The 26636-nt window shown below is 38.8% G+C and overlaps 1 protein-coding gene across 2 annotated transcripts in view; it reads right to left on the minus strand.

Annotated features, from left to right (window-relative positions):
* The window catches only part of LOC134540368 (voltage-dependent calcium channel subunit alpha-2/delta-3), a 222391-nt gene that overhangs the window by 56299 nt on the left and 139456 nt on the right, over positions 1-26636 (minus strand). For both annotated transcript variants that reach the window (XM_063383055.1, XM_063383056.1), the window contains exons 4-10: positions 19699-19921; positions 17436-17567; positions 16101-16399; positions 13432-13542; positions 5668-5860; positions 1873-2009; positions 1245-1331 (exon numbers count right to left, since the gene is read on the minus strand). In XM_063383055.1, the coding sequence (XP_063239125.1) occupies positions 1245-1331; positions 1873-2009; positions 5668-5860; positions 13432-13542; positions 16101-16399; positions 17436-17567; positions 19699-19921 (1182 nt within the window). The remainder of the gene's footprint in view (positions 1-1244; positions 1332-1872; positions 2010-5667; positions 5861-13431; positions 13543-16100; positions 16400-17435; positions 17568-19698; positions 19922-26636) is intronic.

The following is a 26636-nucleotide window of genomic DNA, read 5'->3' on the forward strand; positions in this document are numbered from 1 at the left end:
AATGTTCACAGCGGTGTAAGGTTCAGTTAGACAGAAAACTGCATCACCTATTGTTCTCGCATATTGTGAGTGTGATGTTGCATTTATGGTTATGATACGATAAATGAGTATGCACCTTTACGGCTGTGGGACCGATTCAAAACTCATACATTCGAGTCATGCTGAGATCGAACACTTTTTTAACTTTAACCTTTCCAAACGAAGGCAACACTCTACCGAACATGGCCAAAGAGAAATCACGTTTCATTCTATAGGTTTGTTTTACTCAAAGTCTCTTTACGACCTTTTAACTGTTGTGGCGTTTTACTTGCCAGGAACAGTACGATAGATGGCCATTTTACTAGAGGGGGCAAGACGGTCTCAGATCACTCAGGTCATGCCCTCAATGCTCAAAAGAGTTACGTGGGCAAGTTGTCTGCTGGTTGTTTCGGCGTGATCATCTACTTCTGTTTGTACGTAATGTTCAGTGTTTTGTGATTTTTAGGACAATGAAAAACTTATGTATCACATTACAAATAATAACGATGATTGTAATATTTATATTTCATGATATGTTGAATAAAGCATAGTTGTTAATGTGTATTTATTTAATAACTACAGATTATATGGAGTATATTAGTACTGAAGATATATCGTTGAAACACATACGACATAATATGATTTATCTCTCATCATTAGTGGTGTGATATTAGGTATTGCTGAAGCACTTTCACCTTCAGAGGAACCTTAATTCACAATTGTATTTTTTCAAGAATGATGCTTTTGTGCCAAGAAAAAATTGAAAACTTCAAGTCGTTCTCTCCACCTATATGCGAGTTTAATTTTATATTGAAACAGGTATTTTTGATGTCAGACACAATTTCAGACTAGAGGCCATGTTATTATGAGCTTAAGATTAATTACAGTGTTTATGTACCATTCTTTTATGATTACAATTCAAACTGTACCAACAAAGATACAAAGGATCATATGTATGTTCAATAAACTAAGAAATTAAATATTACATAAGTTTAATTTAATATGAGTATAAAGTTAGTAACTTTGTAAGGACATACTTATATTGTAGTGTTTTATGTGTAAAACCTTAAACGGCTTTCATTGCAATACATTTTTGTTATAAGTATTTTTTTAAAAATAAATTTTGCACATTTTGTACCTAGGGAGCAAAAGAGATGGTGAGTAAAACAACCCTTTTGTTTCATGAGATTTAAGTATGATAATAACACTACGTATCTCCTACTCACAGTATAGTTCCTCTTGTCAAAGATGGGCGTGGAAATCGAAGTCATGAGCTGTCCTTCCTGATTGTACTCAGTCTGGATGCTGTTTTCCTGTAAATACAAAAATATATCAGTTTTAATCATTACATTCTACTTAAAAAACACAAATAGAAAAACTGTATATATACGTATATCAAATCAGAATGTTTAAGGAAAGTACATACATACCTAAGTTTCTTGCTGCAGAGTTTTAATATTGGTTGAATTAATGGATATAAATGCTCTAAGTTAAAATAATAAATTTAAAAAAAAGTGAACATGTAATATTTGGAATACAACATTCAAAATTTTAAAAATTTAGTTTTTTTTTTACGTATAAAAGTAGAGTAAAACATCAACTGTAAAGGTAAGGGGTAGAAATTTCCTTAAGACTGTCATTCACAGAATACAGTTAAAACCCAGTAGCGGATCCAGAGGGGGGGCTAAGGGGCTCAAGCCCCCTCCAAAAGCATCTGGGTCCACTATTGTTTTAGTGTTTGCCTTGATAAAGCCTAGCCTCAGCTGGGTCAAGCCCCTCCCGAACCAAAATCCTGGATCCGCCACTGGTTAAACCCAAATGAAACAAAATGCCCAAAAACGCGTGCACACACACCTTCCCGCCCGTGTAGACAGGAGTGAACTGGATGGGGTGGTCAGCTTGGTACATGACCATCGGCCGAGCCATCACGTAGATGTACTTGAGCACTTTGTCCTTGGCTTCCGAGACGGTGTTCACCCTCGTGTAGTATCCTGCGGAGGGAAGCAGAGAAACACCTTGCAGTGCGCGTCACGTCGCATCACTGAACGGCAAGTAGCCGTCCCAAATCACTCGAAAGCACAATGTAAAGCAGAGATGCCCCCCCCCCCCCCCCAAACACTATGACTCACCCACCCTAACCTAATGATGCGCCCCCCCCCCCCCCCCGAAATTTTTTATGCCATTTTCTCAATGATTTACTCAATTATTTTATAATATTATACTTTTTTAGTATTATATTTTATCACATTTTGCATTAATTAAAACTGATTTTCTAATAATAATTTTGGTCATATCAGGTAATATTTCCATCCTGAACCGACAGATGCCAAACTGCTTTTGTTGAGGAAAGTGCGGGGTTGCCAATTTGATTTACAAGATCCCTTTCAATTATCAAAGCACCAGAAACGTATTTTCACATTAGAAGCTATAATTATGTAAATAATATATACATTTTTCTCGTCTTTTAGCCACACACCCCCCCCCCCCCCCCCCCTTCCCTGAAATTTTAATGACGCAGTCTGCGTCGTTACCCCCCCTTGTGGGCACTCCTGTGTAAAGTCACTACAAAATGTGATTTTCACAAGTTTTTAAGTACACAAATCACTAAGTTTTTAGTAACATATTACAGAATATTTAATACAAAGAAATTAAATTAATCTACTTATTTCAATGTGATAAAATTTGCATGCACATTTCAAATAAAACTAATTCACACTATTAATAAGAAATTGGGTGAAAATAAGCATTCAGATTTCTCACAATTAGAATATTGGGTTAGCAGAAAGTAAAGCTACTCAATTTTCTTTTATATTGAAACATGTACTTTTGCTGTCAGACACAATTTCTGACTAGAGGCCATGTTACTATAAGCTTAAGATTTGTTACAGTTTTTCTTGTAATATTTTTTTATGATTACAATTAAAACTGTATTGCAGTTACAAAGGATCACATGTATGTTCGATAAAATAAGAAAATAAATTAAATATTACATAAGTTTAATTTAACATGAGGATAAAGTTAGTAACTTTGTGTTTGTAGTGTTTTATGTGTAAAACCTTAAGTGGTTTTTATTGCAATTTTTTGTTATATAGTACTTTTTGTAAAATAATGATTTGACAAATAAATAAAATTTACTATTGTGTGATACTGAATGAGTAATTCTGTAGCAATAAGTACTTCTTTTTTTGACATTGTGCTAACAATACTGAAACCCAGTTTTAATTCAACAATGAAATACAGATATTACATAAGTAATGTAAATGCTGGTAAGTGTGAATAATATAAAATTTGTATTACATTGCATTCACCCGACTTTCCCCCGCCGCCAGTATCCGGGGAAAACCTCTGGGTCTTGCACCGATTCTCCTTAGCTTATCACTGCATTTGAACAGTCACAGTAAAGGCATGAGAAGTTCAATATTAAAGCTAACAAGGACATACAGTACCTAATCACACAATGAGGGGAATGTAATTTTTTAATTAATAAGAATCTCACTGTTCCAGTTTCTTTAAAATTTCAAGCTATCTTGTTAATAGGGCCTTCGAGAGGGGTAAGAGAATTATCAAATTATATTGCCGATAAAATTCATTGGAAACCTTAAATTTTGTCAAATTTTTCAAGATCACATTTACAGTTATAGCCAAGGTATAACTTTTATTTAGATTTTTTCATAGTACCTAGTGTTAGAAAAATTATAAATTAAGTAAGTAATGGGGAGGGGCCCCCCCAAAAAAAGTATTTGCCCCCGGACCATAGTTTCTCTCGACGGCCCCTTCTGTTAGAAAAACTACGAACATGAAGTAACAATGCATTTTTAATGTCTTCTTAACTGTGTTACTTCAGTGAAAATTTTAATTGTGCCTTTGCCTCAAGTTGTACTGAAACTATAAATTCTAATGCATAAACCCGATAGAAGCCAAGATGTTAATTCATCAAAACCGCTTTCGAAAACATTGGACGGCCTCACATCCAAAGAAAAATCTAATTAGACTAACATAACTAGAGCAAAATTGGGGTAAACATTCTTGACAGTCCATAAAACAGCGTTAAAATATTCTCGTATGTTGAATTACCAAGTGTCTAGATCCCCTTTATTTAATTACTGTAAAATCAATTTCCGTCGCACAGTTTTTTAGCTCAATTATTCTTTGAAGAAGGGTGGCGGGGGGGGGGGGGGGGGGGGGGGCAAATTAAATGGCACTTTGGGTTGCGGAATTACCAATCTACAAAGAAAAAATATTTTGGCTGAATCAGGATTTGTTCCATTATCACTACCTGCCTATAAGTCTGAAAAATAAAAAATAAACAAGTAAAGAACAAGTTTTTCGTCTATGTTAGCTAAAGGATAACACCCTAAAAATATTTTTTTCTCAGGTTGGTGTGCTTGTTTACACATATTTTCCCTCTTGAATATAACGGCCAAGCGTAGTAGCCCAATATTTGATGTAAAACTAACCTCAATTGCACGTTATATTCTTTGAGAGAAACAGAATTTTACATTTTAGTTTTTCGTAATATTTACAACCACATACCCTATCTACCTGTTATTTGTAATTGTGTTAAAAAAGCGGTACCTACATCTTATATCTCATGTTCAAAAACTGGAAAGAAACTCTTCTGACCGTAAATACAACTTCGGGTTTGTACACTGTGCCAAAAAGACAAACACTTGTGTAGCAGCATGTCAATATACGTAATGCGAGAATTATGAGCGGTGAAGGATGTAGAAAAACGAGCAGATGTATAAAACGAGTTGGCGAAAGTGTTCTGATGTAGAATAATAAAAAAGTATTATTTTTCAGTGCACAGTTCATCACTTTTAAAAATTTTGTACATTCTATTTATCTAAGAATTATTTCATGTAACAGCGATTCTGTAAGAATCCTTTCAACTGTTGGAAAAACAGAGGATGGCCTGGGTGAAGCCATTTTCCTTTCAGTTAATGGTCTAAGCCATGTTGGTTAAGACTCCCAAAACACTGGCTGAATAGTAGAATTTTTATTGTGGAAACAGTTTCGATTAACTGCATTTTATGGAAGTGACTAGGTTTAACAACTGGGATTTAATTCATACTTACTAACCTTCATCAAACACGGCCAAACGCCATTTCCGCAATGTTTCGGGCGTGACAATATGGCGATGGCGAGGTAAAAAAAAAATGACCTCAACTATGTTACAGCACTCAGTAACCTGACAATTTCTAAGCCCATGTGGGAAGGTAATCGAAATGGCTGACATTCTTTAAGATGCACTTCACACGGATCCTCTAGGCTAAAGGGTACTCATAAATAGGGGCATGCAGATTTCGCGAAAAGATTTCGAGACTAGATGAAAGTTAAAACACTATAGGATCGTCTGTGTTTCATGATTGGGTGAGTTTCTCCCAGGTACATATCGATTGTAACAACACCAATCACAGTAATTCAGTGTGGAAGTAAACGCTTCCTGAGTGGCTCAGTCAAATAAGGCAACGACTTCTCTCGCAGACAGCCGCCAATCACAAGGCAGAAACCACAGGTTCAGGTATACCTTGTTGCAGTCTAATAAGTGTTCAGATCTTTTCGCGAAAAATGCCTGCCCCTACTCATAAACCACTCGACTTGTGCGAGGCCCTCGAGAGAAGCCAATCTTGGGGAGACGTGTGTTACCTTTGTTCTTGCACGCCATCCAGTTCATCTCGGCCGCGTTGCCCGCGTCGCGGCCCACGAGGTACGTGAACACCCGCACGGGCATGTGCGGCCAGTTGTACTGCTTGTAGATGTCGCGGTAGTCGTAGGGCGGGCCGTCCGTGATCAGCATGATGGCCTGGTTGCACTGGCTGCCTTGGCCCGTCCGGTTGTACTGCAAGGGGGGGAGTCAAAACGAACCACAGGTCCCACACCTCGCCATCTTGCGATTCAACGTCGTTTGCTGTTATTCTCAGGGCCGGCGCATCCATATAGGCGAACTAGGCAACCGCCTAGGGCAACAAGTATCTGGGGGCGGCGCAGCTCGACACATAACAGCTCATATAATATGTTTAACGATTATTGAATCTAGATGAAAATGTATTTTTTTAACAGTTTGGAATGTTTATATTGATACAAGTAATTATTTAAAGTCCACGGTGACCTGTTTATGATTTGTAATAAAAAAAAACACAAGCCTGCTTACATTTGATTGTTGACGAAATCTTAGGCTTACGTGATGTATTTTCAGGCAAGGAAAAGTTTTTTGTGGTGTCCGGCGGGGGGGGGGGGGGGGGGGGGGCAAGGTTTTTCGTCTAGGGTGCCAATTTACCATGCACCGGCCCTGGTTATTCTTAAAGCTGGACTCACAATCAGGGGGTGGCCATATCTGCATGATTACATGGTAACTGGATGAAGTTTTTTTTTCCTTCAACTTATGGTCTGTGCCAAGTTGGACACTGAAAACATTGGGAGAAGTGTAGTATTTTCAATGTGAAAAACAGTTTTAAATTAGTTTTTTTTTTTCTATACAAGTGACAGTGTTTAACGACTGATATTCTAATTCATACTTACTAACCACGATAAATGGTTAATCCCCATTCACGCAAAGTTTTGGGCGGAAAAATATTGCGACGGTGGGGTAAATAAGTGATTTCAACTACATCACAGCATGCCATATCCTGACAATTCACGATGATCCTTCTAGTCCATATGTTTCCCCCACCATGGTCCCATGTGACCTCAAGCCAATCAGAATGCCCGAAAAATTCCATTTCTTGGTCTGTCAATCAAAAGCTTCCCAAGCTTTAGTTGTTGACAGGGGGTGCAGGAGACTACCATACTGGAAATCTACCATAATGTATTAATTCAACATGGCCTCTTCGAAAAAGGCGGAAAGTACCAAAACGGAAATCTGCCATAAGTTCAAAGGACGAAACGGAATTCTACCACATTTCCTTATACACTCCATGGAATGAGTACAGCTGCTTTGCTCTCGAAGTAGTGTATAGAATACGTCGCTAGGTAACACTGTTAATCCCCTAGCTGTTTCTTAGGTTAACTTAAAAGGCTACAGATAGCGCTTGTGATGGTTACTTTCTGTAGTTCCAACTGAACAGATCACGCACTAATAGAAACAAATAATTCCAAAAATGGGTTATAGGAAGCAGCACTGTATACGTATAACCGCGATCTGTAAAGATAAAAATATGGTAGTTTTCAATTATGGCACTTTTCCTCCTATTTGACGTGGGCCGACGGAAGACTGAAATATTGGAAGACTACCATAAATGAATAATAATTCCACCTGGGGGCGACGGAAAACTACCATAAGTTAAAACGTGACCATACAATCCTAATACCCGAACCACATGAGTAAATGATGTGTTGCAAAAACCATTAGAAGAGTATTTTATCATATAGATGTACAGAAAAAAAATTGCCATTAAGAATAGATAAAAACGATCACAGTATTTCCAACCTGTGAACTATGAATACGAAATATTTTTTATACGTTACTTGAGAACGATTTACGTTTCCTGTTTAAGTTATGCTGATTAAGTAGTTGTGAATTAGACCTATATATTAACTGCCTCAATGACTAAGAAATAATTTATAAATACGGTAATGAGCTGGTTAAGTGAGAACATTTCAGAATATTAATTTATGAAAGCCTTGAAATCATATTTATGTATATGTTTACCAGGGCAATAGCCTATTTACGATATTATTTTTCATCTTATTCTGAAATGCTTGCTTGTCCGTACACATAATAATAGTGAAGTCAATGCAGACGGCAAAACACGTCACAGTAGAGCGACAATGTGAAATGAATTAGCCATGACGTCAGCGAGTCGCTTTTAATGAAATGGTTTAAAATAAAAACAATAAAAACGAGAAATTGACTACTTACTAAAAATTTTAATTCAAAACAGACACTAAATCTGTTTAACATTGGCCTGTGATATGATAAATGAGATACCGAAGGCATAATATAAAAATTAATGTTTTGGTGAACGTACAATCTGTATTGCCCAGTGTTGTAAGTCCTCTACACACAATCACAGAATCGCAGCGCTATCACATCTGAGTCGTGAGCTACACTGAACAGAAATTTTTTTCCGAACCTAAATTAAAACGAAGTGTATTTTGGAGGTCTAGGTAAGGAAGACTTCAGTGCGTCTCAGGCCAAAGCCTATATAGTTAGGAAAATGTTAAAGCAAGATGATACAGACCTTTTCGTCAGACTTTTTCTGGTACCCATGTGTTTCGCTGTGATTTTTAAGACGTTTCTCATCAAAATGATATGACATTTACCAGTCGGGATTTGAACCTATGTTCTCTGGAATACGAATATAGTGTCTTATGACTCGGTCCATAAACTTCGATAGTTTATCTTTTCTCATCTTCAGATTGTCTTGTAGTGATTCCTTAAGCTTCAGGCGTGAGTGTACGATTACTGCATAACAGTACAAATACATAGTTTCAGACTACATGTATATAAGTACTCCATGTAGGCTATCATCACATTTCTTGAAAAATTATTGAAATCTAATATTATAAGTACAACTATCAAAAATTACGGTCTCCAAAATTTTAATTCACGTCTTTTGAGTATATCGTGTACTAGTGCGTGTAACTAACTACATGTGATTTTGTTTACACATTTACCATGGGTGTAGACGGTATTTGTGGAAGGGGAGGGCAGAAGCCAGTCCCTCCTCCGGAAACTCTTGTACAGAGATAATGCTTGAAAATACATTTTTAGGTGAGTTGACGAACCGTTAAGTACTTTTGGAAATTCCTGACATTGTAATTTTTGTAAAATAATATTCTTTGTCTAAATAAATCTGGCAACCTTACTTCCCCCCCCCCCCCTTTTTACTACTCTCTTGATACTTATTGTTACAGAAACAGGTTCCTCTTTTGAAAAAGCTTCTCTGCACTAATACCTGTTCCTTGTTAACAGAAGTGTAAACAAATATACACATTAAACAAACAAAACACAAATCTGTTTAAATAAAATCAGTATCTATGTGAATATCAACAAATTCAGTTAGTTCATTAAATAAAATTTCCACTGAGAAACAACATTATAAATAATAGGTAAATTAATTCAAGATGTAGTTTCGGACATACGCCATTACTCATTAAACTGTATATCATGACAAACATCAGTCTGATTGTGCCTTAAGAAGGGAAAATATCTCTTTCCCGAAACGCCGCAACCGTTCTCTTAGAAATCATATACTGTGTTAATCTACGCTATCATCGTGGTTTTCAAAATATCTGTTTTTTCACTCAACTGTTGCTTACGGTGTTCGTCTGTTTATTCACATCGCTGGGTTCACCTGTGCGTCTCTGTATAGCCGTTGTTTTTTCAGTTCTTATCTGTTAAGTTTCAGCATTCAGTTATTCTGTTTGCCATTGTGCACCGTAAATTTTCTTTGTAAAGAAACATAAATATTCATGTAAACTTACATATTTGTTAATTTGTACATTTACATGAAAATAACTCTATCACTACAAAATAGTGTTAGGTACCATTTATGCTTCGTGTTGCCCCAGTACCTCCAATATTTAGTTATTTGCAAACAGTTGTTTGAATAGCTTTCCAGTATTAGCTGCGCATGTTAAGCACGGCAAAACAAAAGAAAGCCAAAAGTAATATAAAAAAATTGGTTGTCTGTAAAGTCGGTTTACGGACGATAGTTTAACGTGACGTCATAACAAAACATTGATGAAATGATTGATCCAGAAGAAAAGTAAATATATTCGGCCTGAGACTGAGACGTAATAGGTTTTTGCAACCAAACCATTTAGGCATTAAAAATATTATATTATTTGACGAATAAATTTTATTTTAAAATTTTCTATCTTTTGTATGATAAAATGTACCTCTGCATACTTTTATGAATAAAATTGAATCATTATTATTGAATTATCACTATTTTGTATGGATACAAAGAAGGAGTACAAATTTGTAAAATTTAATTAATAAATTTTCTTTTATTTGCATTCATTAATTCTAATAGGCCTATATTTATTACTTTTGAAATATTGCGTGCACCGTATTTATTTTTACAAGTACAAAAAATAATTTCGCAGCTGCCGGGATACGAACCGACAACATTTCGATTGGAAGGTAGCGATGCTGGCCGCACGGCCACGAGACCATACTTCAAAACATTAGTTTCAGATGATATATACGTATTTATAAAACTTTTGTTCACGGTAGGGGAATAATATTATTTCGTTTTTATAATACGATTTTATAACAAATACGCATCCCAAATACACCAAACGTATTTATAATGTGTTACAATATTTTTTAAACATTGTGCAAAATATCCTGGGTGTAATTTGAATTATTATGTGTAACTGTAAAACATCATTGTTGGTTCAAAACGTATTTGAATATTTGACATTACTTTTAAATAACCGTACCAATTGTGCTGAAAATCGGTGGACGATCGTTAAATTACATAATATTAATAATTCAAACGACGAAAATATGATTGAAAAGTCAAATCGATGGTTGTTCCAATCGAGTGGAAGAGAAATGCCACACATGCGTACAATGAATATGAAGAGAGATGCCACGCATGCGTACAATGAGCAAACAGGACACATCCGTAGTGGGACATCCGTAGTGGGACACTTTTTCGTGCGTGCAGCCGGCGTTCATCGATTTATTAGACGTTGTCACGTCAAAAAGTTAACTTTTCTGTGGCTTTAAAACCAAATAAATAAAATGTTTATACAAAAACTTCATGTTTGTAAGCACACACATATTTTAACTAAACACACTATTTTAATATCTAACATTTATTTCAAAATAACCTTACCATCGACAGTGCAAGTTCTTTACTTATTTTTTTACTAGTCTATATAATTATTGTACAGCGAGACTGTAAGTTTGTTCGCAGAAAATCAACTAAAAAATTACCAGACTAGTTATAAAAATTATATTTCACTGTTATGAAATTAAATTCATGCTGAGCGAACAACGTAAGAACACATAAATTTGTTCATTACCGAAGTTACATGTTACTGCACGTGTTAAGGACAAACGAAACTACAGTAAACTCGTGGAATAACACCATGTCAGTGTTAAGAAGACTGCAAGTATCCGCTCTACCACTCTGGTTCTGGGGTAGAGCGCCTGCCTTGTGACTTGTAGGACCCGGGTTCGCGCCCCGGCTCCTCCAAGGCGGATTGCCCAGATAAAATGGTGGCATTTTCTCTGGTAGGAATACAATCCCTTGTAATAAGTCAGGCTACCAAAGAAACTGCGGGTGGAACAGAAAAAAACCTTCCAGGTGGCTTCCAAATGGGGAGCCCGTTTCTTTTCTTGGGCTCCCCATGCGGTGGCCATTCCGGGGGTTTCTCCGGGGGAACGGAGTTTTGCAAAAATATTTTTTTTTAGTTTTAAGCGTTTTAGTTTTTAGTAACTGTAGCATTATCATTCCAACGTGTTATAAATAAAGCTCAAAAAAATTTAAAACATTTTTTTTTTTTTGCTTTTGAACATAAAATATTTGAATTATGTGTGTATCAGTCAGTGAGGGGTTGTATACCGATGCTGTGTGTTCAACCATTTATCGGTATATATTTTCTTGACGGTTAAATTTTAGTCAGAAACCTTTGTTTTTGACAAAAAAATATTTATAGGCACATGAAATTTATTCCTAAAAATATTATTTCTGTCAAATCACACGCCTTTTTTATATATGTAAACTTTAAAGTTAACCTGAGAAACAGCTAGAGGGTTGGCAGCGCTACCTACGGAGTATTCTATATACTACTTCGTGAGCAATGCTGCTGTACTCATTCCATGGAGGGTGTAAGAAAATATGGCAAAACTTCGTTTCATCCTTTGGACGTATGGCACTTTACCGTTATGGTACTTTTCCGTCTTTTTCGAAGAGGCGAGGCGGAATACTCGAATTATGGTAGTCTTCCGATATGGCAGTCGTCCGACGCTTCTGTTGACAGACGGATGAAATTATAATCCCCAAAATACCAGCAGCCTTTACAATCTTAAATGGTTTGTTTGGTTGTTAGTTTAGCTGCGTCCTGTAAATGCAATTTTCAAACTTACATTTTATACTTTAAAATTTGATGTTTGATACAAAAAAATTGACAAAATAACAGAAGTGTGGTCAATTACGCATGATAATAAAATGCAAAAAAAAAAAAAAGTGAGTTAATGATTTATAAAAGCTTAACTTTAATGATCGTCAATCTAAACAATATGAGAGAAATCTTCGCCGCAGTTCTAGTCAGTTGCAACATAAAGTTGGAAAAATATTTGTCGCATGTGCAGATCATTGTGAACATGGATTGTGAATCACCAAAGACGCCATTTTGGGTTCAGCTATTGGCGGATATAGACATTTAATGGGTTGGGGTGGGGGGCGGGAATTCGTAAACCAATTATTATATTCAAAAAGCTTATTTCAACAGCAAGGATTTTGGACAGTTTGTCATTCTCAACATGCATCACTCACTGCCTTTGTGGTTTGTGATTACAGGTATCGTAACAGCATACTTCCTTCACCGAGGTCTCCCTTTTTTTCCCATACCTTCAGGTGGAGATACATCTCCTTCATCACCCCCCTCTCCTTCCTGCTTCCGCCATTGGGTTCAACCATTTATATGCCATAACATTGTTTTAAATATTTAATACAGAAAATTTTCCTTCATTAAGTCATATATCACACATTAAGCTGTATTTATATCTAAACATGAATTAAATAATAAAGCCAACAGTAGCGGATGCATGTTTGGAGCGGGGAGTGGTATAATAGGGGGATAGATCCCACCCCCTCTGAAGTTATGAACAAAATTTGCAAAATATCAAATGAAGACAATATGTTAACTGTGTGAGCAGCCACGTCGATTACGGCTACTACTTTAAACGCATGTGTCAGTGTGCTAGTGTCATAGTAATGTAAGTTTTTTTTAAAAACATATAAACAATTTTTTTTTTTCAAAATACCACCTCCCCCAACAATTCCTGTATCCACTACAGAAAAATAATGGCTATTTGTAGCAGTCACTATTAACTCCAGGCATTCCAATAAAACATAAACGGTTACATATTGAACATTTAGAAAGGTGCAGTATTATAAGTTGCAAAAAGTTGCCATCCTTCCCTATTTAAATGTCACATACAAATAAAATATAGTTTTAAAAGTTTCCCCTCCAGAAAAAAAAATTGAAATTTTAATTTGAAGTGAGTGCTATAATTATAATTTTGTTTGAAGTTATAGCTGTAGAAATCAACTCTGCAATTTTAGCGATGTTTCCAAGTAGCCACGTGTAATGCACCTAACATTACCGTCAATCTCTCTTCCTATTAGTAAATAAACACATCATCAACGTCTATGCAAATCCATTCTCCTACAGTGACTTCATAACTTTGGTTATCACAATACACAACAAGGACCACTACCTTACCTTATGCAGTATTTCAAAAGCAGTGATGAGGGCCGACGAGAAATTAGCTATGTTCTCCGATCTGGTGCTGTCTAACGCGTTCTTCAATTCCCTGACGTTCTCCATGCTTGCCTGCGGAAAAAATACAAACATTTACTTGAATAACTGTGAAATAGGAATGAGACACGTGATCCCCATTCAACCCCCCCCCCCCCACCCCACCCAAAGGAATGGAATCCTACATATTTTCGTCCATGGCTTCAGTTAATTTACTGTTCAAATTACATAACTTTTACCCTTGCAAATACTTGAAATGCAACCAGTAATTAAACATTATGACTAATCGCTTAAAATCTAAATTTAAAAAAAGACATGCTTAAATTATCAGATTAATTGTGTTCTAGCACTAGGTTTGCTTTCTTCTGGAAGCTGTCTTACATTAGAGAACAATATTTATTTTCGAGGTCGTCTTACACTTACAGTCGTCTTAGATTCGAAGAAGTCCTAATTCAAGGTAAACTTTAACTCGGGTATTTTTTTCATCTGGGAAATAGAATGGATGGCAGAAGTGGGCATTACTCTTGAACACTTGCAACACACGGTATACTGCTTAGAGACTGTGAGGAATGTAGCATCGTGGATGAAGCACCGCTGGAATGCATCGATGGAGCGGAGAAGATAGGGGCAGCTCCGAGAAAACGTCCACTACATTATCCACTTAAAGATGGGGGAGTAGGGATCACGTTGGTGACCGTGCACGGACACCGCGCGAAGACAATTTTTTTTTTGGTCCACCCGATGGTCGGTGCCATTTATTTTGGAACATATTTGTTGAAGAATAGTGATAAAAATTATACGCAAACTACATTTCTTGACGCAGATCAAAAGTATTTTTCCGCACCCGCCACTAGAAATTCGTTGCCGGAGCAGCTACGTCGACCATCGAATCATTTTGTTTTAACAGACTGAAGTTTTAAACTTAAATAAAACGGCTCCGATGAAAGCGAAAAAGACTTGAAAAAAAAAAATTTCCAAATCCCGGCTTTGGAACCGATTTTCGGCAAAGGAATTTTTATTAAAATACTATACGCCAAGTTTCCCGTTTGTCTTTGCTTTGCGAATTCTGGGAAGCCTATGATGTACTTACATTCTGTATTGCACAGACCCGAACAAGCCCGAATATCTCTACCTTCGGCCAATTCCTGAACAACCATTGAAATGATTTGACAGTATTTTTTAATGTATAGCTATGCTAACCTAACATAAAGCAACCATCCACAATTTTGTAAAGTAATAAAGAATAATTATCCCGTATAGTCGGCCGAAAGGTAGATATTCGGGCTCGTTCGGGTCTGCGCAATACGGAATGTACATCGTGGGCTTCTCGTGAATTCTTGTTGCGGGGACTAATTGTGATTCACGTCGAGAAACATGTACCTCGTTTAGGGTAAAATTTCAATCGGGATTGAACCTGGAGTGGAGTGAACTCGGAGTGAATGTGTAACGAACATAGTCTGACGAAATGCGTTTATGGTAAATATCACAATCCAGATTGAAATGTAAACAAGATCGAAGTTGGAGTCAACATGGACTGAAAAAAAAACTTGCCTTCAATCCTTTCCATTTAATTATTATTTGTTCTGTTGTTCTTTTGAACCCCGCACTGTCCATTTCTGCCTTCACCAACTCAAATATCTCACCTTTCCTATACTTTTTTCCGTCCAGCCAGCAATCTTAAAATATGTTTTTCAATCATTACGTCCAACAATATCTCTACTTCCATCTCTGTCCACACATTCCTCTGATTTTTTTTCTTCTTCTATTTTTTTTTTGTTGCCATTTTCACAAATTATGCCTGAAATGCAACGAGACCAATAACAAACAATGCAATATGGCGGCGGCTTGCTCGTGCGTGTTTTCTTTTCACTCCAGTCCGTGTTTAAAGTAAAATCTCAATCCGGATTCTTCAGTCCAGTCCACCTCAACAAGTGGAGTGGAATATCTCACTTCACTCCAACTTCAGTCCACAACAAAGTGTTTAAAGTAAAATTTCCAATCTAGATTCCTCACTCCACTCCAGGTTCAATCCGGATTGAAATTTTACCCTAAACGAGGTACATGTAGTTTGTGTGTTCGGTCACGCCTTTGAATATATATATATATATATATATATATATATATATATATACTGTATAGAAGTCGCCAGCCCAGGTTAAAATTTCTAATACGGTTTTGAGGCAGTTGGTTAATTCACCGCCGCAATCGCCACCATCTCTAGGGCATCGACTTGCGGTGGTCCCTAGCGGAGAAGTGTCGAACTCTTCAAACACCCCCTTCCCCCTCCCGCTGAACGACCTTGAGCTGCAGTTAATGAAGGATGGGGTGGGTGCGGGGGAATGACAGCGGGCGACAGTGCTGCGCTCTAACGTGTACATAACAACTAAGACGATACAGGGCGTTACCGGCAGCGCACTGCAGCGGTGAAGTTCCCAAGCTGCTCATCATGCGCTCCTGAAAAAACGTAGAGTAAATCTTATCCACTCGCGACTTCTATACAGTATATATATATATATATATATATATATATATATATATATATATATATATATATATATTCAAAGGTCACGCTCGGCCCGGGTAGGGTTAGGAGGGAGGGGGTAACGCGGACAGCCCGTCGACGGGCGACGCACCTGCACCAGCTGGTCCCTGCCGAAGCACGGCACCAGCTCCTCCGTGGAGTCGCTGAAGCGCAGCACGTTGACGAAGTCGTCGTCGGTGAAGGTGTCCAGCGCGGCTGCGGCCACTGCCTTGGCCACCTCGCGGCGCTGGCCCGTCATGGAGCCCGAGCAGTCTAGCAGCAGCAGCACGTCCTTGGGGCTGGCGGCCGCCGACACGAACCACGCGCTCGACCTGAAGTCGGCCGGACCTCCCCCGCGCCCGCGGGCAGCCGCAGCAGCCGCCGTCGCCGCGTCCGGCGGCCACGCGATCCCTGCGCGCGACGGGACAACTCCGGGATAACTCCGGATAGCTTCGGGATTGTTCGGGTGGGGGGGACGCGCCAACAACGCCGAAATGTGCTGACTGGTGGCGGAGTGAGTGGTCAGTGCAACCACTCACCACCAGGGGCGCTTGCGTCCCTGGTCACTAAATCCAGTACTGGAAAATTAGTAAAGCGGACCACGAGTCCAAGTGCCCAACCCCCGCATGGTAGACTCTTTTCTACTCTGTCCAACACTTCATCCAGATCATCCTCTGTCTCCTGTAAATTCCTACACGTAATGCATGCCAATTTGCATCCCGCATGAATGTGCCCAGGGTTTTCCCTGTGTCTATGCAGGTTTTACCTGGGCCCAACCTATCTCTAGTTATAGTCTAGATTTAAGAGTGAGGGGAGTTAGTCATGGCGCCAATCGCTGCCATGGCTGGCCAATCCCCTCCTAGCACATGATGCATGCGACCCTCTCCTTGCATGGCTAATCCCAGCATGACTAGGCGTATAGGCTTCGGCCTGAGACGCACCTAGGTCCCTCCCTAACCCGGACCCCTCCAAAATACACTTAGTTTTAGTTAGGTTAGGAAAAACGCCGAAATACCACAACGCTGAACGTACAATAAAACCGAAAACCATAACGCCGAATGCCAAATTGACTACAACGCCGACAGCTAGAAAACAGGCTGCTACGTTGGGACGTCTCATAATACAGCAGCCAATGAGTGGGTGACATTTGACCGAGTGTACGTAGTAACTGTGGAGTTCATCCTAGAGTTCATTGAACCCGCGAATTTTTCCGTTCAAAAAAAAATACCTTGTTGGTCCTGGAAGAGGGAAACAATATTATATATATAAAGATTTGCTGTATGAAATACAATTAAAATCAATGTTAAATTCCAATTTTTTTTTCCAAATAATAGGTCGATATGATGGCAAAGACAATTACATTAAGACATTAATGCAATTTTTTTCTATATCTCTCTCTCCTGTTCTCCTAGTCGGACCGACTGCTCAGATGCGGTAGTCCACTCACCGGGGTACCTGCGCAGGAACCCCGTGGAGCTGCCGAAGTACTGCCACGACAGCGACGGGTCCATCTCGTAGTTATTCACGAACAGAGGGTCCAGCAGCTTCGACCACTTTATCGCGTTCTTCACGGCGGGATCTGGAACAAAACAATACACTGAGCCTCAAGTAAATGTTGGCAACCATTAGCCTGGACTCAGAAATTAAAAAAAAAAAAAGAGGCTAACCAGAAACAATACACTGCGCCTCAAGTAAATGTTGGCAACCATTAGCCTGGACTCAGAAATAAAAAAAAAAAAGAGGCTAACCAGAAACAATACACTGCGCCTCAAGTAAATGTTGGCAACCACTAGCCCGGACTCAAAAATTAAAAAAAAAAGGTCATAGGTAAGCTCAACCCATGTTTGCTTTCCCGTTGGTTGATTTCTTAGCGAGAACGTTTCTTATCCTTTTTGATTAGCGTTACCTGATTCGCTTACTTCTCTCCTAACTGGGCGGTCGTAGAGGGGGCGTGTCCAAATAACTGCGGTCCAATCATTCTAACTTATGACTAAATGAATACGCGATATTTCCGTCTCTATAATCATGGATATCAAACAAAGCGTTAACATTAAGTTTTGTTTTCAAAGTGGAGAACAGAAAAAATTGACCTTGCTAAAAAGGAACGTTTGACGCCATTTCCGACATTGAGAGGACCCCGTTGAAGGCTCTTCCGGAAGATGTCTCCCAGAAATAATTCTAACCATGAAATCAACATTAGGATAAATGCGTAGCGTTAGCCAATAAGAGTATCTGGACCGAAAGTTATGATTTTATTCGTAATAAGAACTAAAAGTCAATGATAAACACCTATGAAAACGTTAAATTGTGGTAGCAGCCAAATGGGCACATGACGCCCGACTCGATTACGTACACTAGTGTCTGCGGTAAAATATATTGTAGAGACATGCAAAATTCGCGGAATCATTTCACGATAGTCTAGCATCAAAACAACTATACCTTCGTACCGCTTCTGCGATTGGCTCACATTTTATCCGGGGAACTGTGAGCCAATGGGGAACACTAAACCAAGAAAGTGCCTAATTACGGACAGCCTAGTTGAGACGTCTCACGCGTCAGTAGCCAATGAACAGGTGTCATTTCCGCGAGTATTTAAAGGACTGTGGAGTCCATCCTAGAGATCAATGAATCCGCGAATTTTGCTGGTCTCTATAATATTAGGAATATATAGGGGCATGCAGATTCTGCGAAAAGATTTCGAGACTAGCTGAAAGTTAAAACACTGTAGCATCGTCTGTGTTTCGTGATTGGGTGAGTTTCTCCCAGATACACATCGATTGTAACAACACCAATCACTAGGGACCGGAAAAATTCGCGGGTTCAATGACCTCCAGGATGAACTCCGCATTTCTACGTACACCCGGTCAAATGTCACTCACCCATTGGCTGCTGTCTTGTGAGACGTCCCAACGTAGCAGCCTGTGATTCGATAAAGCTTTGGTCGGGTGTTTCTCATTGGCCCAGAGTCATCCAGGTGAGTTGTGAGCCAATAGCAGAGGCAGCACTGAGGTATAACTATTTGTATTTTAGCCTGTCGCGAAATGAATTCGCGAATTTTTCCGGTCTCTACCAATCACAGTAATTCAGTGCTAAAGTAAACGCGTCCTGAGTGGCCCGGTCAAATTGGGCAACGACTTCTCTCCGCATACGGACGCCGATTGCAAGGTAGAGAAACCACAGGTTCGGGTATACCTTGTCGCAGTCTGTTAAGCGTTCAGATCTTTTCGCAAAAATAACGCCTGCCCCTAGGCATCTAATATCCAGAGTATTAGCTTTGAATATATATACTGTATAGAGGTCGCGAGTGGATAGGATTTACTCTACGTTTTTCAGAAGCGTATGATGAGCAGCTTGGGAACTTCACCGCTGCAGTGCGCTGCCGTAACGCCCTGTATCGTCTTAGTTGTTATTTACACGTTAGAGCGCAGCACTGTCGCCCGCTGTCATTCCCCGCACCCCCCACCTATCATTCACTGCATCTCAAGGTCGTTAAACGGGAGGGGGAAGGGGTGTTTGAAGAGTTCGACACTTGTCCGCTAGGGACCACCACAAGTCGATGCCCCTAGAGATGGTGGCGATTGCGGCGGTGAATTAACCAACTACCTCAAAACCGTATTAGAAATTTTAACCTGGACTGGCGACTTCTATACAGTATATATATTCAAAGGTATTATTGTTGTGGTGAGCGTGTCGGCGGCGGCGCAACTCACCCGAGTCGGAGATGCCGGCGGGCAGCAGGACGGAGCTGAGGCTGGTGTTGACGGGCAGCTGGTCGAAGTGGCGGTTGAGCGTGAGCGCGAGCTGCTTGGAGCCGTCCGCCAGCCGGCCGTCGGGCCCGAACTCGTTCACGCGCCGCGCGTTGTAGTACGACACGGACAGGCCGGCGTCGAACTTGTGCGACAGCGCCGCCTGCTCGGCCGACTCCATCGTCCTCTGCGCGAGGATCACACACACACACACGAGATCACACACACGGCCACGTGATAGTTGTGAGATCACACATGGAGATCACGTACGGGGATCACTCACAAGAGATTATACACATGAGATCACGAACGGACTCGTTATATGTGAGATGGCCACATAAGATAATGCACTTGCGATTGAGATCACTCACATCACACATGATATCATACACACTGCCACGTGATAGTTGTGAGATCACACATGGAGATCATGTACGGGATCACTCACAAGAGATTATACACACGATATGACGAACGGCCTCGTGCGTGAGATGACTACATAAGATAATGCAGGTGCGATTGAGATCACTCACGTCAGGGAACACACGTGAGATCATACACACGGCCACGTGATAGTTGTGAGATCACTCATGGAGATCACGTACGGGATCACTCATAAGAGATTATACACATGAAATCACGAACGGCCTCGTGCGTGAGATGACTACATAAGATAATGCACGTACGATTGAGATCACTCACATGAGGGATCACACGTTAGATCACACATGGAGATCACGTACGGAATCACTCACAAGAGATTATACACATGAGATCACGGACGGCCTCATACATGAGATGGCACATAAGATAATGCACATGTGATTGAGATCATTCACATGAGGGATCACACATTGAATCACTCACAAGAGATTATACACATAGGAGATTACGAACGACTACATACATGAGATGGCCCATAAGATAAAACACGTTGGTATAAATAAATACATTTCACGATTTTAGAGTGTTTAAAATGACGCCCACCTGACTAACAAACTTTCAATTTTAGTAACAATCATCTAGACGTGCGAAAACTTCCACTCATGGAACCGAGAGAAAAAACAATAAAAACTTCTTTCGATGGTATAGTTTATGCAAACCATAAAATAATCTAAATTTTAATTTAACAAAAACAAAAAAATCGGAGATACGAAAACGGGAATTATTCGGTCATCAGATCGGGGGAAAGTAAATCTTAGGTTTCTCTAATGAGCAGCATGTTATCTGGAAGTCATCTTAGTCAGAGCGAGTTGTCTGCACGGGAAAAAAATTCTTTACTTTCACAAAAGATTCCTTTGGAAACTAGTTGCCATGAAAAAACTTTTGTAAACACTAAAATAAATATTTTATTACTTTATACAACACATGGCTATAGTTATTTTTACATACTTTTTTTGAGACAACACTGAGAATTTATTACGATAATTGGCGTCTAATTCCATATTTTAATTGATGTTTCTTTCAAAACATAATTTTTTTTTAAACGTGGAAAAGAATATCGAATATTCAGCAACTGTACTGTATTTTGTTTTGCCGTGATTATTAATGTGCGCAGTCAGTTTTGGAAAATTATTCAGGGGAAGATTTACAAACGTCTTAAAGTATTGGAGGTACCGGGGGAACACTAGGCATAAATTCCCCCGGTAGGAATCTGAATCCATTACATAACTGAGAACACTATTCTGTAGTGATACAGTTGTTTTCATGCAAAAGAAAAAAAAGATATATTCAGTGTTGTTAAGTAACGAATTACAAGTAATCGGATTACTTGTAACGATTACTTTTCAAGTAATTTATACTTGTAACGAAAAACATTTTAAAAGTGTAATTCGTACTTGTAATCGGAATACATAACATTAATTGTAATCGATACATTAAGGTAATCGATACTTTATATTTACTTGCCGTTACTTTTATTCTCGGAACGTATAATGAATACAATTAAGAACAAGAAGATCATACACTTTTGTATTAGTAAAGTTTATAATTTTACGCTTGTAGTGCTACGATCGTATGCACAACATCTATGATCAAAAATGAAGAGCCAAAGTGACTTGCAGTGTCTCCAACATTACCCTATCCTAAAAACTGCATTTTTAAAATTTAACACATCGCTGTTTTTGCCATCAAGAGAGGGAATCTATCTGATGAGAACTTTAAAATGCAATTGTTTTGTAAGGTCAATTCCAAAATTTAAAGAGTGTTACTTTTATTACAGGTAGCTACTTGTATGAAGTCTTGTGATGTTACTCAAACAAGTTTGTCCTCAAATATTATTCATTTAATTAAAGATAATAAATTTAATCATTACATGAAATCATTTTTTAACAAAACATATATGTATGTATGTTTATTAATGTAACAAAGTGTAAGAAAATTGAATCGTAGGTTAGTTTTAAAATGGTAGCGGAAAGTAATTGTAATTGCAATTGTAATTTTACTGATTACTTCTATGTAAAGTAATTTTTACTTGTAATTAGTTACATTATCACCACAAATAATTGTAATTGAGCCCAATTACTTTTTCCGAGTACTTTTAACAACACTGGATATATTTACAAATAATCTGTAAGTTTACATGCATAGTTATGTTCGATTTACAAAAAAAAAAAATATATACAGTGTGTTCGTCGCTGCATTGCGTTGAGCGCCGCCTGTCCTCGACCCAAGTTTGACACGTGCTCCTATCGCGAGCTATTATTATTTTTTACTCGATTCAGGGGAAAAAAAGTCTCGCTGGGTAAAAGGGGGGGGGGGGGTAGTTCGGGGCCCACAACTCTTTAAATCTCTGCCCCTTCCCCCTCAACGAAGCACTGCGACAGAACTTAAAACCCTAACATCCCCCCCCCCCCTTTTCCCGTCTAACCAAGCTTCCTCTGGACGTAGGTTGTAGAATGGGTATGCTGGGGGGGGGGGGGGAGGGGGGAGAGAACCACCCTCCACATAAAATAACTGGAGCTATTAGAAAAGATATATGAAGGCCTGATATATTGGCCGGGCAAACCCTTCCACAGCAAAACGCTTAAGGGATGTAGAAACCCCTGGAAGGTGGGGGTGGGATGCTGTTGTAGAGGGTTTGGAAAAGGAGGGGGGGGGGGAGGAGGGTTGCTATGCGGTGGTTCAGAAGAGGTGAAACAGGAAAGGGAGTTGGGGAGGGGAAGGACGAGGCAAAGAAAGATGTCGCTAAAAAACACGCCAGAGCTTGGGACTTGGCGAAAAGTTACAATTACCACGGGGATAATGGTCTCGTTTTTATTTTCTTCTCTCTCTCTCTCTCTCTCTCTCTCTCTCTCTCTCTCTCTCTTTTACCCACATAATTTCGCTAGCATCGCCTTTCGTACTTGCTACGCGTGAAAAACAAAAATGAACAAATATTTTTTTTTCTATGAAAAAAAAAACATAACGGTTTAGTCCTTCGCAAGGGCTTACCAACTTGCTAAAAAAAAAAAAAAAAAGCCAGCTTATGGAATTATCTTCGGAATAACTGAACAATCCGATTACCAGTAAGAGTAAAACATTTCTTCCTTTTCGAAAAAAAAAAAAAACCCTCAGAACTCCTTCATTCTTTGTTGTATTAACAGTGCGGACATTTTAAATTTATTTGAAACATTCTCCAACCTGTAGAGTTACCAATTACGTAATTAAAATTTTGGTTTCGCAGCGAATTACCGCCGAAACTTCGCATTTTGGAAGTAAGTAAAGTAGTCGATCTAGTATTTCTTTAAATGACTGTAACAAAGTGCTATATTTTACTGAGCTAGTTTAATATATTAAATAATAAATTTAATGCAGCGCAACTTAATGTTTTACAAAATACGTGATAATTTTGAATAAAATATAGGATTTACTAAGCTTCTTCGCTAAGAAAATCTGACGGTTTGAGCATGGTTTTAGAATAATCATAACGGGATTCAGTAAGTAAGTTTCTTTGCTTCTACACAGAATTTTTTTTTGTACTTCTACGAAAAATTCCTTTGGGAACCAGTTGCCAAGAAATACCAAGAAAAATATTGTAACTTTGTACAACATACGGCTATGGTTAGTTTTGGATATATGAAATAATATATGAATACTGAGTACATCTTACGAAAATTGGCACACAATTTTATATTATAATATATGTTTCATTCAAGGATATTTTGTTAAACCATGGAAAAGATAATAGAATTTTCAATAATTTGACTTTATTTTGTTTTGTTGGGCTTATTTATAAATGTGAAAAGCTATTCAGGGAACAAATAACTTTAACTATTGGAGGTATTGTGACAATACTAGGCATAAATGCCCGGGTAAGAATAGTAACCCAATATTAGTGCGATCACTATCTTGTAGTGATACAGTTGTTTTTTTACTTAAATGCACATATTTACAAATGTCTGTAATTTTCATGGATATTTCTGTACCATTTACAAAAAAAATTACAGTGTGTAATACAACTTGACGAGAACCTTGTGATTGGTGCAGGAGATATTGGTTAACACTCCATCCTCACATTTTTGGCATATTTTTGCTGTTTCCGATTACCTCATTAAAGGAATCTTTAGCCTAAAGGATTTTTTTTAAGTGCGTGCTAAAGGATGTCAGCCATTTTTGTTGACCATCCAAATAGTTGTAAGAATAAGAATCCTTTCAGAATCGACGATGCAAACGTTCGTGAAAAGACGAAATGCTCGAGTCCTTCGCGGATTTTGTGTTTTAGTAAAAGATGTAAAGATTGTCCGTATCTTATTCAGCAAATTCCTGTGTACACCCTTTCACGTCTATTGTAATAATGACCTCTGAGGGTACTCTGAGGGTACTCTAGTCCTATGCGGAGTCGACGTGGTGAGCGACGACACAGCTCCGGTACTAGCCTGGACAGCTAGCAGAGGTTGGATAGGCCTCCACCGGACCACGGGTTCACTGGGTGATTGAGGGGTCCCAGCGTGATGTGGGAGATCGGGGAAGGCGCCAGCAGTGCTGGTAAGGTATTTAGGCTCAGGACACCGCCAACTGTCTGGGCAGCTGAGTGAGGTAAAGGGGCTGAGGCGGTGACTATGCTGGGTTGGTGGCCCCAGCCGCTGGTCATTGCCGAAGCACTAACACCTTTCCTGATCAAAACTGGGGAGTAATCCTTTATATAGTTCTGGCTTTATTTACTATCTCTGATACAGATCTGTAGGTAGACTCCCAAACTACCTTATAAGGGCGCATACTTGGGATGGGGAGGTAGAGGATAAGCCGGCCTTCGGGTTGGAAAAAACTGTACTAATGACCTAAAATAACGTGAATAATTTTGTCAATTCAAATAACATTTATATCCTAAAAAAGCATTTCTTGGTTCTGGAGTCGAAAGAATTCAAACTACACTGTTATAAATTACAACAAATGATTCGATAGTCGACGTAGTTGCTCCGGCAGCGAATTCTAGCGGCGGGTGCGGGAACTACGTGTGATTCGCGTCCAGAAATGTAGTTGAAAAAAACAATCTGCGTATATATTTATCACACGTGCCATTATTTTAAATAATCCCACGTTAAATTTCGTGTCCGTGTTTCGTATTACAAGCGTATTTGTAACATGAACTTGATCGTTACCGAGAATAGATGTTAACACAACTCTGGCGAGTACTGAAAAACTCACTCAAAATTTATTTTTTTTTCCTTTCGTGGCTTGTCAAAACTTCTCATGGTCCAATGATAAATCAGTTTTAAGTGAAAAATTGTAAGCACTCCAGTCTCTTTCCACAGGTCTCTAGTCGTGAGTTACACATAAAAAAAAAAATATTTAACTAAAAAAAAAAATTTAACTATATTTTCTGTACCGTTTGACTGAAGTTGGAAAAATATATATATATATGTCGCAAATTTTCAGCGGGCCAAGGTCCCGTGTTTTCCTCCCCTAAGCAATTGTTTCCAAGAAAGGGAACATGACTTACGTGGAGCTTTTCCGCGTTAATTACATCTGTTCCGAGCTTAGCGGGAAGGACGGCAATTTTCAGCGAGTCCAGAAATGGACATCGTCGCCAGCAGGAGTCCTGAGGGAAGGAACAATTGCAACAGCGCTCCTACGAAACGTCCTTCGGGAACGACGGTGTTCCAGTGAGTGTTAGAGGGGGAAGGTTGGAGTCTAATAAGACAGAGATCAAGGAACAAAAAGGAAGGGGGGAAGGGAAGTTAAGAAGCTAAATGTACGTCAACCCTTAAAGCTTATCACGGGATCTCATCCTTGAAAACCCAGTGGTTCCCATTAGACGCTGCCTTCACGTCGTCTTGGTTAAGTTCCTATCCTTGTTATTGGCCAACTACGATCACATTCTAGAAAAAAAACCAGTATTCTGATTTGAAAATGGATGAGTAGCATGCCTCGTTATGGAATTTACTATAGAATTCTTGTTTCGTTTTATAACTATACGGTGAATTGGAAGGCAAAGAGATAAAGTAAACTCCCTTTCGTCAAAGTAGGCCTACAACTGTTGAACGTGAAACGAGAAACCGTGTAAAAAAAAATATCCGGACGTCGCACCATAGTAACTACACTAAGTCTTTCTTCAAAATCTATTTAAAATGAGCTGGTAAAAAAAAAGAAGTTCTTTGGAAACAACCTTGTCGAAACCTAACCCCCCCCCCCAAACACTATGACTCACTCCCCCTAAACTAATGATGCCCTCCCCCCCCCCCCCGAATTTTTTTATGCCATTTTCTAAATATTTACTCAATTATTTTATAATATTATACTTTTTTAGTATTATATTTTATCACATATTGCATTAATTAAAACTGATTTTCTAATAATAATTTTGGTCATATCAGGTAATATTTCCATCCTGAACCGACAGATGCCAAACTGCTTTTGTTGAGGAAAGTGCGGGGTTGCCAATTTTGATTTACAAGATCCCTTTCAATTATCAAAGCACCAGA

Source organism: Bacillus rossius, chromosome 16 (assembly GCF_032445375.1).
Source record: "Bacillus rossius redtenbacheri isolate Brsri chromosome 16, Brsri_v3, whole genome shotgun sequence".
NCBI classification, from domain to species: Eukaryota; Metazoa; Arthropoda; class Insecta; order Phasmatodea; family Bacillidae; genus Bacillus; species Bacillus rossius.